Genomic DNA, 15,995 nt, shown 5'->3' on the forward strand with positions numbered 1-15,995 from the left:
TACAAATGCAAAAAAATCTTAATTTATTGTAGACTCTTTCCTCATTTGTGTTGCAATTCCAGTGTTCTGAACATTAATAAATACACATTTGTTTAAAAAAACCTCCAGTGTCTATCTCTCATAAAGTCTTAAGTCACAAAAATAGGTTTACATTTTTCCTGTCTTAATAAAACTGACAGTTGTTTTTTTGGTTAACAGTTCTGATCAAATGAAAAAACTAAATACATCTCAAGGGACAAAGTCCAGTTGCAGAAGACTATGGGACAATACGAAAGTGAAGTGTTCAGACTAAAAAATATTTCCACTTTTTTTTTTACTTAGAAAATGTCTCCTCAATGGTAAACATTTGAAGGTACTATTCTTTTGTATCTTGAAAAGGCCACTCCCCTGCTAAGGCACATTTATAATTCATTCAAGTGTGAGGGCTTTGGGTTCTCATTTCATTTCTGTATGAAGCCTGTGGTCTTAGACCTGAGTATCAGGTATGTTTTCCTCTCAGCCACTAACAATACTCGCATTTTCATCAAAATAATACAGTATGGACATCTTTGCACTTTACTTGATTTTCATCATATTTTATGGTTTCTCGTATTTGGAGGCAGCTGTGCTGACCGTTTATTTGGGCATCCGACTGAGGAACAACAGAAACACTGAAATAAGACGTGTCTGAGTAATTCTGGGCCCCGTTCCACAGCCCCTCAGGCCACGCTGTGCCGACTGCCCACAGAGGGAGTCACAGCCGGTCCTTGGTGTGAGTTTCCAAAAAACAGCTTGGTAACTATTGAACAGTGTGCTGAGGCTTTGTCCCTTCTCACAATTGGCCATTTGAAGCAAAATGAAGTAATTGGTCAGACTCTGGGGGTGAGACCCCCGCCTGCCTGGAGCTCCTCGGACTCTAAAAGAGCTAGAAAATTGGCAGGAAGGAATGTGACATCCTGGAAGACCTCATACCTCCGTCTGAATCAGGAACGTGTGAACATTTTACAGTCCCACCGAGAACAGGAGCAGAGGAACAAAGGAATTCCCCACCTGCAGTACCGCTGACCGGGAAGGGGGCCAGGGAGGCCCCGCGGGGCTCAGAGTGGGGCCCACCCCAGCGAAGGGGGCAAGGGATGACCAGTGTGTCGGTCGCGGCCGCGTGCACCTGCATCCCACACTCACTCAGCAGAGCTCCTGGTCCAGCCCCAGATGGCCCTGTCTCGGAGCCACACCCGTCCAGGCAGATGGGAGCTGAGGGCAAGCATCGCAAATGCAAATGTGCTGCACATCCAGGCGGCCACGTGTGATGCCCACGGACTCCTGCCTCTGGGCTGGAAGCAGAACCGGAACCTCTGTCCAGCAGCGCTCCCTACACACTACCCACCTCTGCTTTGCTGGGACACCAGTTGCTGGATGCGTGCCAGACTCCAGGCTGGCTGTGCAATCTTCCTGACGTCAGAAAGAGGGAGAGATCATCCCACAGATCTCCCAGTATGGACAGAGTCAGTACGCATGCGAAATATACAGAGGTTTTTGCCTTTTCAAAGTTCCATACAAATATACAGCAGTATCTACACCTTTGCAACAAAGGAAAGCGATCTGCTTCAAGACAAGGGCTGCCTTTGCAGAGGGCTGTGGAGCTGCTGGCCCCGGGCCTGCACTGCAGGGAGCTGCCTGCGGCCCTGAGTCCTGGCCAGCCGGCCCGGCGGCTCCTCTCAAGGCCAGCTCTCCTGCTGGGCCCTGTCCCGGCCAGGCCAGCGCACGGTTTTGGCTCTGTCCGCAGTCCGAGGGTTGAGCTGTGCCGGCCCGGGAGTCCACGCCTCCCGTGCCTGTGGCCTTTGGCACTTGTCACGGGTCTAAGGGGCCCTGAGCCTCCGGGGCAGCTCAGCGCTTTGTGTCTGGACCTTCAGTCATGCCAGTCACGGGGCTACCACTGCAGCCCCATGGGGCCCCCGCCACCAGGGCCTGCTTCGCTGACAGGGCAGGGAACCCCCCTGAGCTCCAAGGTCCAGGAGCACAACGACACAGCACAGAGGCCTGGGCGGAGGTGATGGGCTTGTCTTCACGGTTTCCTGATGGTTCAAAGTGAAGTTTCGTTACTGCCTCTGCGCGTGGGAAGAAGCCGTCAGGCAGGCGGAGGGTCAGCGAGGACGGCCCCTGCCCCCCGTGAAGCCAGCAGCTGGGCTGGGTCCGAGGTTGTGCAGGGGCAGACCCCCACTCGGGGGGCATGGGGCAGAACCCCCCACTCAGGGGACGGGGTGCCCGGAGGCTCCACGGAGGGCAAGCTCATGCGTGGACACAGCGACACTGGCAGGCAGGGGAGGGGACAATCAACCTGTACCCCCGACGGCCAGGGCCACCCGGAGACCCAGGCCCATCTGAGCGTCCTCCCCAGGGCTGGCCTCGGACGGCGCCCAGAGCACCAAGGCTAGCAAGCCGAGTCAGTCTCTAAGTTTTAGGAAGGTTGTTCTAGAAGACCCGGCTCCCATTCTCCCCACCTCCCGGGGACGTCTGGAGCGGGATCCCAGCTCCGCGACTCTGCGGCCAGGCGCCCCCACCCCCACCCCGCCCCAGCCTCAGTCTCCTTAACCACAAAATGGGGCAGTAATGACCCTGGGCCAAGGAAACTGCTCATAAAACGTTTGGTCCCACATGGTCTCAAGTCCTAGAGCTTCAGGGCTGGACGGGACACAGGGCCTTGACAGGCGTCTGCTGCACCTCCGGCCTCCTGATCCCAAGCAGGGGCCCTCTCCCGGGTGGAAGCCCACCGCAGCCCCCGGGCCTCTGCCTGGGCACGCCTCTGTGCTCGGGGCCTGTCCTCCAGACGGGGGACCACGGGGAGGTTGGCTGGGGGCCACCCCCGCCGTCCCTCCCGCCACGGCCCAGGCTACTCACTCAGAGCCGGAGCCGTGGGCCTGGGCGCTCCCGGCCCGCACGTTCATGGCCACCCCGTTGAGGTGCTCGCGCCCTGGCTCCCGGTGCAGCGTCTTGGCGGGGATGGCGCCGTCGGGGGCGCGGACACCGTCGCTGGAGGCCAGGGAGGACGGCCGCGAGGACGCGGGGCTCTGCTCCCGCTCAGCCAGCTTCTCTCGCAGCCGCGACTTCAGCATTTTCTCCGTCAGTGGCGGCGGGTAGGTGACTTTGTTTTTCAAGATGCCTGGGGGTGGGGTTGGGGGGGTCGGGGGGATCCGAGAAGGTCACGATCAGGCTGCCTCTGCTGGATGCAGTGGGCTCGGGGAGGGACTGTCATGCAGAGCTGAGCTCTCGGCCACTCCTCTCCCCCTCGGGTCTCACCCCTGCCCCGCCGGGCACCACCCCCGTGCCCCACGGACCCCACCCCCGAACCCCGTGCCTGGGCCTGCCTCCCCCAGGACCAGGGACTTCCCAGCCCCCAGCTCCAGGGACAGTGGGCCCTCGGCACCTTTTCTCTGCTCGGGGAGCTGGCTGGGCGGTGCGGCCGCGGGCCTGGGGCCCCCACTCTCCCGGGCCGGGATGCGCTCGCTGCAGTGGTTGCCCTGCTCGTCCAGGTGCAGCTCCACGCTGACCTTGGTCTCCACCTTCAGGCGGGGCTGCTCGCCCGGTCCCTCACTGTCGCTCCCGGCCAGGCTCTCATCAGGCCAGCCGGCTGGGACGTGGTTGGCCACAGAGTCCACTGAGGCACAAGACAGACCCTCAACATGCAGGGCGGCTGCCTGCTCGGCTCAGCGGGGGCGTGTCCCGAGCGGCGCTGACCCACGGTCCCCGACCCGCAGGCCTGGCAGGGCCGCGCCATCCAGGTGGGGACACCGAGGCTGAGAGGGAAGGTCCTGGGGTGGGATCCCAGCCTCAAGCCCCCGCCCCCCATCCCCACACCCGGGAGCGTCGTGCTCCCTGCAGCAGTGGGGTTAGGAGTCCTGGCTGTGAGGGTCCCACAGAGACCCCTGAGACGTCACCTGTCCTCTGCGGACGGTGAGCTGGGGGCTGTCCTTCCTGCCGCCGCAGCCCCGTCCCAGGGGCAGGCAGCCACGGCTGAGGGCCGCTCTGCAGCCAGCGGGCTCACTCACCTTTGGGGGTGCTGTGCACGGGGCCCTGGGCCGGGTCCCATCTGTCCTCAGCCGCGACCCCGTCGTCCTCGCTGTCGGAGGAGCGTGAGGAAGCGTAAGAGCTGCTCTGCTCATCCAGGGACAGCTCGCTGTCCGAGTCCGAGTCGTGGCCTGCAGGGCAGGCGGGAGGGACAGGGCTCAGGCGGGGGGCGGGGGGCGGGGTGCTTCCTGCAGACTGGAGCCACCTGGGCCCGGGCACTGGAGGGCACTGGGTGCCCGCTGACCCTCCCAGTGTGCGGTGGCCACCTCTTCAAGGCTGTACGTTCTCCGGTGACCGAGGGGCCCACGGGGCAGCCGAGAGCCAGCAGGAAGCTCTCGCCATGACCCCCAGGAGGGAGACGCGCAGGCTGACGGGAGACCGCGCCCCAGGGGACACGTACCATGGGGCTTCTTGGTGCTCCTGGGTACAAAGGACGCGTCTGGCTCCCCGTGGCCGCCCCGCGCCGGCCCAGAGGACACGCTGAGCTTCTGGCCCCCTTTGTCCCTGGAGAGAGTAGAGGTGGGTGGGCTCAGCATCGTTGCTCTGGGGGATGCATGACCGGCCCCCCGCCATCACCCAGCGCCTTCTGCGTGTGCCAGGGCAGCCACACTGGGCTCTGGAAGGTTCTCTGCCACGAGACTCCCGGAGCACACGGATAAACACACGTGGACTCAAACAGCAGGGCACATAGCTCGGGGCGAAGGCGGCAAAGCCCACGTTTGCTCGGAGAGCTTCCCCCCCCACGGCCACAGCAGGGGCGCCGGCCCGGCCTGACCTGATGGTGCTGTCCAGCGAGGCGGTGGACTCGCCCAGGGCCGTGCGGAACACGTCGGGCTCCTCGCCGTACGTGTTGTTGCAGTTGAGGGAGCGCTGGGGGAAGGGGGCTGGTTATCGTCTGAGCAGAGGCCACCAGGGCGCAGAGGGTGGCTCGGTCCCCACCACAAGCCCCCGTGCAGCACCCTGACCGTGCCCCTGCCGGGAACAGGGCACAGCGGCCCGGTGGCAGCTCCCACCGGCCCTGCTTCTAGACAGGATCCCCGCCGGCCATGGCGGGGGAAGAGGCTGTGAGCTGGACAGACCCCACCCCGTCGACTCGGCTCGCTCCCGGGGCTGCAGGGAAGGCTGGATGCCACACTCCGGGGACAGATCTGTGATGCCCCCTTTTGTGGGGGACGCGAGACCAAGGGGCTGTGTCTGATGCTGGTCCAGGCCCTGGCATCCCCGGGAGCCCCCTACCGTCAGCAGGGTGGCCCTCGTGGTGGCTGAGTCGTCGGGGTACGGCTTCTTCCCAGCGAGCACACCCTTCAGGTGTTTCCGGACCTCTCTGTTGAACACGCAGTGGAGCAAGAGGACGGCGAGGCCCTGCAGAGGAGGGGGCAGGTCAGCGCCGGGCTTGGCCCCCATAGAGAAGCCAGGGCCCTGCCGCTGCCTCACCGCCCACCTGCCTGCCCGGAGGATGCACGGAGCATAGCTCAGCCACGTGGAGCTGACGGTGCCCAGGGCCGCCGCGGCTGCAGACGCCCACCATGGCCCACGCCCGGCCTCCCTGCCCCGGGGGCTTCCAATTTCTCCAGGTCGGGGGCCTGGTCAGGGCAGCCCGCACGCCCGGTGCCTGGAGGACCCCTTCCCAGGCCCCAGCCCCCGGGCCATCTGGATCCCCAATGTTGCATCATTAATCAGGGTCCACGGTGTGGACAGTAAGTGGCCAGCATCCTCCTGGGGACACAGTGGGATTTATCCTGGCCGGGGAGGGGGTGAGCAGAGGACTGCGTCCCGACAGACACACAGGAGGCCATGGAATGGGGGTCCCTGGGAGGGCTCGGGGCAGAGCTGCCTTTGGAGCAACAGGCGCCTTTTTTTCGGTGGCAGGACCACGAGGCTTCACCATAACCCCTAACAAACTGCGCCGACACCGGAAGGACAGCCACGGTGCAGCCCCGTGTGTCCAGAGAGCGAGAACACAGCCCGGACGCCAGGTCAAGGATCTCCCCGGGGACCCTCTCGGGGCCACTCGGGGTTGGGGCATTTCAGACAGGTGACCCCTGGGCCCCGCCAGATCGTTCTGACAGCCAGCCACCTGTAAGCAGCTGAAGACGGCAAAGAGGTAGCGGAAGGTGAGCGCGTCGCTGTTCACGGCCAGCAGCCCCAGAAGCCAGGTGGCGCTGATGAGCAGCAGCAGGAAGAAGGCCGTCCTCACGAGGGAACTGCGGGGGCGGGACAGGGGCATGGCTGCAGCGTCCATCCCCCACCCTCTTTCCTTCCCACACCCTTTCGAAGCATCTACCATGAGGCAGCCCCTGGCTCACACAGGGGAAAAGACAGCTTAGTGGGGAGCAGTTAAAAAGCAAACAGGTAAATAGGAAACTAGGAGCCAAGGCTGGTACACGGGCTGCACCCACAGCGACTCCGGGAAGCCTGGTGCACGGCCCGGAAGGTACGTGGACCTGGAGGAGGTGCGTGGCGAGAAGGTGTCAGGCCCGCCGTGCAGGCTCCTAGCAAGGGCTTCCTGCTCTCTGCCTCGGTCTCCCCAGCCGAAGGGGAACGGACGGTGACGTGCATCCCTGGTGGGGTCGTGGGGTGCTGGAGGGAACTGCGTGTGCTAACGTGAGGCAAGGGCTGGGAAAGGTAGGTCTGGGGCGGGGAGGAAGCGGACGACGGTGGAGCAGGCTGGACCCCGACTCCGCGTCCCCTGCCCGCGGTCTCTGCTCCTCCGTGGCCTTTTCAGACTCTGCTCTCCTGTGCGCCGGGTGGACCGGCACCTTCTGCGGCCCCTCAGCCCCTCCTCACACATCCTCCCTTCCCTGGACCCCCAGCTCGGGCCCGGTGGACACCCTTGTCCTCCCCTCCCCCGACCCTCTCGTGGCTTGAGCTCTCCCGAAGCTGCCCTGCCTGCCTCCCGCAAGGCTTTTCTGTGGGTCCCCTGCTCTCTCCCAACCTGAAAACATGGGAGGCCCCCTCTCTGTTGGGCCCCATCCTCCTGCGCTGCACCCTCTCGCTGGGCGAGCTCCTCCACTCCTGTGGTGTCGGCATCACTGTCACCACCAACCCAGAAAGTTCCATCCCCCACCCCCACCCTGTCTGACTCCAGGGAGTGTCCAGGCGCCCTGGCACCTCCCCGCACCCGGCTGTCACCATCCCCCTCCTCCTGCTGGTCCAGGCGAGGACACCCAGGCGTCACTGCTACCCCCTCTCCCCTCAGTGACTCCACCACAAACCCCGTGGGTCCTACATCCTAAACATCTCTCCCTCCCTGGTCCAGGCTGCCACCCCGGCCGGCCACCTGCCCCAGTCCCCCTGTGGTCAGCCTCCCTCGCTTTCCTCCACGATGTCCAGCTCTCCCCCGAGAGATCCAGACTCCACTCGGCACAGCCCAGACACGTCCAGACACGGCTGGCCTCTCCCCACTGCGGCCTGTTGATTCCCCACTGACGTGGCTGCCATGACGCCCTGGACGGGCCCGGTGACGGGCACTTTCATGGGGACAGGCAGGGGTCTCGGGTGGGGCTGGCCCCACGTCAGGTCCCACCCACTGACCGGGTTAGGCAACAACTTACACGACCCGTTTTCTCTCATAATAATGGCGCTTCCTTTGGCAGGAGACCTTTGCAGACAGGACAAAAATGACTGTGTTGACCTGAAAACAAACCAAACGGAGAAACCCGAAGTCCAGTGGCCGCTCCATTGTACTGTCACTAGAGACCTTCAAAAGCCAAAGGCTTCTGAGGGTCTTCAGCCCACATCTCGGGAGGTGCCTCTGGGACGAGGCCTCAGAGCCCAGGAGCCTGCTGGAGGTGGACGCGGACCTGGACCAGATCCCAGCACCCACGGGTCTGAGGACAAGGCTTTATCACCGTGAGGTCAGCCCTTCCTGTCCGCCCAGATGCTCAGCGGAGCTGGTAACCCATCGGCCCCAAACACCCTTCAAGCCAGCGTACCCAAGGGGCACCCGGCCTCCCACGACCCTGATAGTCAGGGGTTCTGAGAAGCCCCCGGCACTCACGACGATCACGGTTCCGACGGGCCCCGCAAAGCTCCAGATCAGGGTGTCACGAAGGGACAGCCAGCAGAAGTCCGGGTTTCCGTAGCCCTGGGGGTCCAGGCCCACCGCAAGTCCTGGACAACAGGGAGGAGAAGAGTGAGGGCCACCCCGATGGGGGGGTGGCCACAACAGGGTGTTCCCAGACCCCAGGCAGGACCCGGGGCCCCCGGCATGGCGCTCAGAGGGAAGGGCGGGGAACCCGAGATAAACAGCCGGGAAATGACAAAGGCCCAGGTCCCCTCCCAGCAAAGGCCAGTCACAGGCCCACCATGGCCAGACCTGCTCGCGGATTCACCCCAGAGGTGGGGAGCCCACCTGGGCCAGGGCTGCTGACGGAGGTGGGAGAGAGACAGAAGACGGAGGTGACGGGACCCGCCAGGACCAGGCACGAAGCACGATGGGGATGCCCTGATTGCTGGGCCACGTGGAAGCCAGGACATGGCCATGGACCACAGGTGCAAGGACCTGAGGGCAGGCACATGCCACACACGCCACACTCATGTGCGTGCACAGAGCACACACGCCACACACACACATATACGCACATGCACACACCCCAGGAAGGGTCACCACTCCAAGGTGCTAGGCAAATGAGGAGTTTCCTATGTTATCTAAGCCACAGCCATGGTTTCTAACCATGTCACAAGCTAGAGCAGGACTTGCCCTTACAGAACCGTCAAGGTGAAGTCTGGAGTGGCTTCTCCAACACAGACCTTGCTTAGGACAAAGCAGCAGCCCACTCCGCGCCGTGGCCTCCCCGGACCTGGCCTGGACTGTTCCACAGGCCACACTCCCTTGCTTAAGCCCTAAAGGGTCAAGTCTCCCCACCGACTGCTCAAAACCCTACAATGGCTTCCCACTGCCCTCAGGAGACGGACACGGGTATTTCCGCAGCCTTCTAGGCCCTTTGTGGCGTGGCCACGGCCACACTCCAGACCGCGTGGCACCCCCCCACTCGGCCCCAGCCCAGCCTCAGGTCAGTCCCCAACCAGCCTTCCTCCACTCAGGTCTTGCACATGCGGAGCCCTGAAGGCACACCCCCCAGCACAGCAGCCTGGTTCCTGCGAGCCCTCCAGTGTAAAGAGTGCTTCCTCCAGGAAGCCTTCCTGGCCTGCCCCCCACCCCACCCCCAGATGAGAGCAGGTCTCATCCTCCCCCGTCCCCTGGCTCTGAGCCCACCCCTCAGTGCAGGGTCTGTGGATGAGCCTAGAGTCACGTTCACCATCACTTAATGCCCGTCTTCCCTGGACGGACGACTCCCGGAAGACACAGGCTTTGCCGTTCTCACTCACTGCTCTGATCCCGGGCCTAGAACGGAGCCCCGCACAGAAGAGGCCCGCCCTGAATGAACGAATGAAGGAGTGTGCGAATGCTCCCGCGTTCTTGGGCAACTGAGACTTGGTGGGGGTTAAGGAAAGCACATGGGGAGCTGGCCTCAGGCCCCCATCCCCCGTGCCCCCCGGATCCCAAAGGCCCGGCTGGGTCAGGCCCCACATCTGAGACAAGGGCTGTCCCCATGCAGGGTCCCATGGAGACACTCTGCTCCATCCAGCCCCGTCGGGAGGGGCTGCCTGAGGTGACCACACAGGTGGAGATGGAACAGGGTACAGTATAGACCAGGAACCACGCTCTGAGTTTACTGGGGCACAGAAAAGCAGACAGCAAACTTTTTTTCCTTTTGTAAAATATGCAAATTGGCAAATGATCCTGACCTGACTTCCTCGTTTCTCTTCATAGAACTTGATGTAAATAAAATCCGATGTTCTGGTTTCTGAGATTAACTTGCTAATTAAAAAAAAAACCCAAATAACAATAGAGGCTCTGGGCAGACTGAAGATGAAATTAAAGATGAGTGCCCTGAGTGTCCAAGCACGACCAGGTCCTTGCTTCAGGGATTTAGTAGATGGGCACTGGGGGGACCCCCGAAACCAGCTGCTCCCAGCCCTCATTCTTCCTGGTCTTTGGGGCTCAGGAACCACCTGAATTAGCACCTTTCTCACAAGCTGACCAGAAACAGCATGGAAACACGCGACGTAGTGTGTCTGCTGTGTTCAGTCTTTGGGTCAAGAGGAGGTGGCTGCCGGTGAGGGCGGCTCCCACTGCCCCCCCTCAGCAGCCCTGGATGGAGGTGACAACGGTCATTCAGGGTCCCTTGGAGCCCAGGGAGAGGAGTCACAACGGGACAGCCCGGTGCCCAGACTGGGTGGGAGCAGAGTGGCCTCAGGAGACCAGCTGGTGACGCTACCATGGAAACCAGGGTGGCTGCTGGGCAGAGCACTGGGGCGGCATCTGCCCCTTCTCCCACTGCCTCTGGCCTCGGACTTCGTGTCTGGATCCCTGGAAGCCAGGGACTGCTGAGGAGAGAGGGTGCCGCTCTCCCTCTGTGAACGCAAGAGGGGATCTTTCCCCATAGGAAGCAAATCTGACCTTCTCATATTTAGTGAAAAGTGTGCTGAGAAGTGCTGCTGTCTGTTCATTCATTAACTCATTCTTTCATCCATCGATCCATCCACCCACCCAGCTACCCACCCATCCACCATCCGTCCGTTCATCCATCTACCATCCATCCATTTATCCTCCATCCAACCATCTACCTACCCACCCACCTGTCCACCCACCCATCCACCCATCTCTCCATCCATCCATCCACTCACCTATCCATCCACCCATCCATCTATCTACAAAGCGGGCATACAAGGGAGCGTTTGTCTGTTAGATGCCACAGGCAATCCCTGAACAGGCCTGGGCCCAGGTCTCAAGGAGCTCACACCTGACGGGAGACGCATCCCTCACTGACGATGACACTCGTGTGAGCAGATGTGGGTGCAGGTGCCCCTCCTCTGCTGAGTGCCCAGGAGGAGGCCAGAGAGCTCCGCCACCTGCACCCAGGGGCGCTGGTTTACCTGACGTGGCTTCCTGCATCAGCAGTGCCACGCGGGTCCCCCGAGTGGTGGTCGGTCCCCAGCCCGGGCCCCCTGGCGGGGCTGCTCTGCGCATCCTCACCTGTGACGATGGCTGGGATGCCCCAGCCCACGACGTAGTAGAACCTCATGGGCCCGGCGTCGATGTTGCGCACCTCGGTCAGCATGCGGTGGATGTGCAGGCTCTCCACGAAGGTCCAGGCGAAGGTGCTCATGTACACGTAGTGCAGGAGAATGGCGATCACCGTGCACAGGAACTGCGGGGAGAGGCAGCCGCTCAGCGAAGCCCGCCGGCCCGCGGGCCCTGCACCACGGACCGAGGGCCGGATGGCACGGAGATAGGGGCGGGGGGCGCACCCAGTTGGGCCACTTTGCAAACGTGAGGGCACGCAGGTCTGAAAAAGGATATCGAGTCAGTTGTTTTTCCCTGTTTGATTCACCCAGGAGCGGCTGAGTGTCAACAGTCCCAAGCGTCTCAGGCTCCTGATGCGGAACGCAGGACACGGAGTGAGGCACCTGGGGGCCCTGGGGACCCCCCAACCTGGATCGGCGCCAGGCGTGAGCATAACCCAGGGCCGACAGGTTGGCCGAGCCTCTAGTGTTTTCATTAGAAGCTAGAAATTTGTATTTTCAGGTCACGGCTCCAAATTTTTAAATGTTGGCATTTCATTTAAAGTTAGAAAAAGAATATCATGGAGGCAGGCTGCTCAGGCTGTGGCCCCAGACCGTGACCGTGGCCTTCACCCACCACCCCAGCCTTCGTGCGGGTCTCCGAGGTCCAGCGGATGCAGCCAGCGGGAGGGAGGAGCCTCGGGCCTCGTGACCTCGCCCTCATATGAAAACAAGGTCATCGCACCTGCGCTGATTTAACGGAGCCTCTACCTTCTGCGGAAGAAAACAGGGATGAGAGCGTTTGTTCTGTTTCTGTCCCGGTGGGTCTGTGTCTGGCCAGTGGCTGAGTGCCAGGGAGTGAAAGTCAACCTCCACAGGGCAGTTGAGGGTCAGCTTCCCGGCCTCTGGGGGCCTTGGTGACCCAGCCCTGAGTCCCTGGACACCGAAGGTGGTGCGAGAACATGAGGAAGGCAGTGGTGGAGAGCTGGGGACACTGTGGGACCCTGGGCTTCCAGCCTGAGGCCGTCAGTGCAAATCCAGTCCCAAGTGCTCCGGGATGGAACTTCAAGACCTCCACCTTGGCCCAGAGCAGCCTCGCCGGGTCCTCCTGAGAGGGGCTGGCTGCCCGTCCAGGATTCCCAAGGTCCACCTGCTGGGAGATGCGGGCAGGCTCCCCTCCAGGTCCCAGGAAGCTGGACTGGCAGGGGAGGAGAGAGAGGACATGGGGAGGGGGAGGAGAAAGCCCCTGGCCACGCCCACGGCAGGGCCACACCCTGAAACATCCTGTCCAATCCTGGCTGCTATCGTGGCAGCCCGACCTCCCGGGCTCTCAGTGCCTGAGCCGACACCCACACCCCGACAGACAGGAGCGTAGGAGACAGAGGGCCACCGCCTGACTCGTGCAGAGGCCTCCGCTCAGTCCCAGGGCAGCGCACCCGCGGGAGCGCCCCAGAGCCCAGGCTTGCTGGGAACACAGGTGCCACCTGCGGCTAAGACCACCTTGACGGGCCGAGTTCTCTCCAGAAACAAAGCCCCGGAGATGCGGGAGGGAACCATGTTAGCATTAATATTTGCCCAATACAGCACAAAGCAGGAACTCAAGCAGACATGCCCTCTGCCTCAGATGCTGGACAGGAAACGGGGGTCCGCACTTAGCAACGGGCAAAGCGGTCAGCCTGGCCGCGGAGGGGGAGCCTGGGGCTGGGGTACCCCACGCCAAGCCCCAGCCGCCCCTGTGCAAAGCACCGTTGGCTCAGCAGAAGGAAGAAGGGTGAGGAGGCTGGCGTGTTGCCTTAAATAATGTGAAAAGTAAACCCACAAAACCACCTTTGGGGAAAAAAAAAAAAAGTGTCAGAAATTGACATTCTAAAATGTAATGTACATGCAGGGACTTCGGCACCGAAGGTACCACCTTTTCCAGAAACAGAACAAACACTAAGGCACAATAAATCATTTCAACCTGCCAGTGATCTGGGAGATGAAAAACCTCACCCAGAGATGGGATTGTGAGTTTACAGAACACCCATCAAAACCAGGCGCGGTGCCAAAGCCCCAGAATTATGTGCACGGCATTCCTCCTCCCTCTCTTCCTGCTCACCAGCGCATGGAGGCTGCAAAGCTCTCCTTGCAGGCGGCCGATGAGTCAGTGCTTGAAACCAGTGAGGGACTGCCTCTGCGCATTTGTCACGCGGCGTTTAGTTGCAAGGAGTGGCCTGTCACCGGCTCTCCGTCCCTCTGTTCAGACCACTCAGAGGCACCTTGAAGGGTTCTGCACTGAGTCACACAGCCCCCACCCCCCAGGACATGCAGGCAGGGGAGGGGCGCTGAGCCCGGCGGGTGCAGAGGGGCGGCCCAGCCTCTCCAGCGCCCCGCCTGCCCTGGGAGCCCGACAATCGCTCATGGTCCGTCCCCCTGGCCAGGCCCGGGGCTCCCCGTGTCCACGCTGCTGAGCCGCCAAGGTCATCACGCAAACCTCTCAAGGTTGTCTGCCTGGATGCCCCGCCTCTCTCCCCAGCGCCAGCCTCCGGAGGGGCCCCCTGCCTGCACTAACCGAGGAGGGAGAGCTCCAGGCTGCAAGGGGCCCTGGCCGGCGAGCCAGAAATGCCATCCGGGTCTCTACTCCACGTGTCCCTCTCCGGCTGTCCATTCCCACAGACACGCGTCCTCTTCACGTGCGGGCGGCCTCCCCAGCTCAGCTCTGCACTCGCCTCAGCCCGCAGGGAATGGGTGTGTCCAGCCTCACCCAGACCTGCCACTCTTGTCTGCTTCCACCTCTCCTGGCGGCCCCCCTCCTGGAGACTCGTGGCTTCACGCCCCCCTCCTTCCCCTCCCTCCGCGCCCACCTGGTCCTGACTCCTGTCCTTCTCCTCCTGCCGCTGTCCTGGCCTCGCTCCACCCACCAGACCTAGGAAGACGCCATCCTGGCTGCCTCTCTGACCTCCGATCTCTGCCCTTCCGACCCACCTTCCCTGTCACCAGGGCCCTCTTCCTAAAATGCAGACCCGGTCACGGCTCCCCATGGAACAACGCTGCCTGCCACACACAGATGGCGCTGCTCGGCCAGCCCGTCAAGCTCTGGATGACCAGACCCCCGACCTGTCCCCTTCCAATCCTGGCCCCTCCCCCTGGACGGTGAATGGACGGTCCTGCTCAGCCCTTCTCTGGCCAGGCACAGCTCCCCCACCAGCCACCAGGGGGCCATTCTGGCACCTGACACCCCTGTACCACCATCCGAGTCTGTGTCTGGAGTATCTCTGTGGGCAGAGATGAGAGTGCTTCTAGGGTCTGGGTCTTTGGTACATTTAATACAGTGACGATCAATGGTCCTCACTGCGTGAGGAATGAAGAAATGTCAGCTCTGTTAACAGCATGCGGCAGCTGGAACAGTCCACTGAGAAAGGAAGGGCACAACCCTCACCGCGGAGAGAGCAGCACTAGGTGAGAGTAGTAACCTGGGAGCTTCCTGGAGTCACTACATATGCACATGTGACGTGGTCAGCTGGCCTCACGTCTCCCCAGGGCCATCAGGGTCACCATCTAGCGATGAACAATGAACTCACACGCACACAGTGAACTGTCTGCCCTGGGCCAGGTCACTCAATCTTGCTGGCCCCGGGTTCCTCACCTGTGAGCAGGGATGCTGCCACCTCCCGGGGCCCCAGGGATGTTTCAATGAGCCAGAGGGTGCCTGTAAAGCCTTGGGCACAGAGCCTATGCTGCCCTCACCCCCATCGACGTGCTGTGACCCCTGTAGTCTGAAAACCCCTTTTGTAAAAATGAAAAACCACTTGCAACCAGCCGGGGACCAAGCCACAAACCTCCCTCCTTCCTCTTGCTTTTCTCTCCCCAGTGATCTTGGCCGTGCCGCCGTCTCCCCCTCCAGGGCCGATCCCTGTCCCACCCCCCCGGGGACCTCGCCCCAGCCACCAGCCTCCCCTTCTCCCTCCTCCCCCTGGAATCACTCGGGCTCAGGTCTCTCCCATCCTACAGACGCCTCCCGCTTAACCCTAACCCCACCCCACCCCCGCTCTGGCTCCAACCAGCGCCTCATCCTCTCCTCCTTCAAAGCCAAACTACCTCAGCCTCTGCTGGGGTCTCTGCTGCAGTCGTTTCCAGCCACTCCTTCGTAAGTTACATTTTAAACACATGGTGGCTGGTGGGCAGGAACGCAACTGACGATATACATCGATCTCCTCTGATAGCCACGCACCTCGCTAAACTCTTTCATTATTTCTTGTAATGCGTCTGTAGATTGGTTAGGATTTTTTCTGTGAGGTCATCGTATCAGCTATATAATCTAATCACCTAACGATAACTTCCAGAAGCCTATATAACACCCCACGAGCCCACGTGATACCCCAGGAGCCCACGTGCCCTGGGATGGCTTGAGCAAGACACTCCGTATGTAACCCCGTCCTCTCCTCCACGAGTCTCGAGCTCCCTTCTCGCGTCAACCCTGCCGACCCGCCGCCACCAACACGTCCCTGAGTTCTGGGCCTGTCCTGGACTTCTCTCTCCCCCTCTGGGGAAACACCCGGGCTTTCACAGAAAACGTGGCCATGACTCCCCAGCAAGTGCAGGCCTGGGAGACGCTGCGCGACAGGGGCAGCTCCAGGCTCAAGTGACAGCTCCCAGGACTCTTGGGTTTCACAAATGTAATTTCTGATGAAATCACTAGCGCCTGGGCCAGGAAAGTAAGAGTTGAGGCATACGGAGCCCCCGGCTCCCGAGGATGCCCTTGGAGGGAGAGTCCCACCAGGCACAAAGCAGTGAGCCCACAGGCTCGGCCTGGGTTCCCAACTTCCCACCCGCTGGACGGAACCAGCAACAGACACTCCGCCCGGACGACTCCTCCGGCCTCGGTGGAAGGTCGGACAGCGTGC

The 15,995-nt window shown here is 61.8% G+C and overlaps 1 protein-coding gene across 5 annotated transcripts in view; it reads right to left on the minus strand.

Moving 5' to 3' along the window:
- CELSR1 (cadherin EGF LAG seven-pass G-type receptor 1) overlaps window positions 1-15,995 on the minus strand; it is a 149,399-nt gene continuing 133,404 nt past the window's right edge. For 3 of the 5 annotated variants that reach the window (XM_049694601.1, XM_049694599.1, XM_004279656.3), the window contains 11 exons: window positions 11,084-11,258; window positions 8,042-8,154; window positions 7,596-7,675; window positions 6,119-6,245; window positions 5,278-5,403; window positions 4,817-4,911; window positions 4,442-4,545; window positions 4,023-4,172; window positions 3,401-3,631; window positions 2,875-3,136; window positions 1-2,084 (listed from right to left, as the gene is read on the minus strand). In XM_049694601.1, the coding sequence (XP_049550558.1) occupies window positions 2,060-2,084; window positions 2,875-3,136; window positions 3,401-3,631; window positions 4,023-4,172; window positions 4,442-4,545; window positions 4,817-4,911; window positions 5,278-5,403; window positions 6,119-6,245; window positions 7,596-7,675; window positions 8,042-8,154; window positions 11,084-11,258 (1,488 nt within the window). In that variant the 3' untranslated portion in view covers window positions 1-2,059. Of the gene's footprint in view, window positions 2,085-2,874; window positions 3,137-3,400; window positions 3,632-4,022; window positions 4,173-4,441; window positions 4,546-4,816; window positions 4,912-5,277; window positions 5,404-6,118; window positions 6,246-7,595; window positions 7,676-8,041; window positions 8,155-11,083; window positions 11,259-11,358; window positions 11,397-15,995 lie in introns of those variants that run through there. The other 2 variants (XM_049694600.1, XM_049694602.1) reach the window with 2 other exon arrangements.

This window comes from Orcinus orca, chromosome 11 (genome assembly GCF_937001465.1).
Source record: "Orcinus orca chromosome 11, mOrcOrc1.1, whole genome shotgun sequence".
Classification (NCBI taxonomy): Eukaryota; Metazoa; Chordata; class Mammalia; order Artiodactyla; family Delphinidae; genus Orcinus; species Orcinus orca.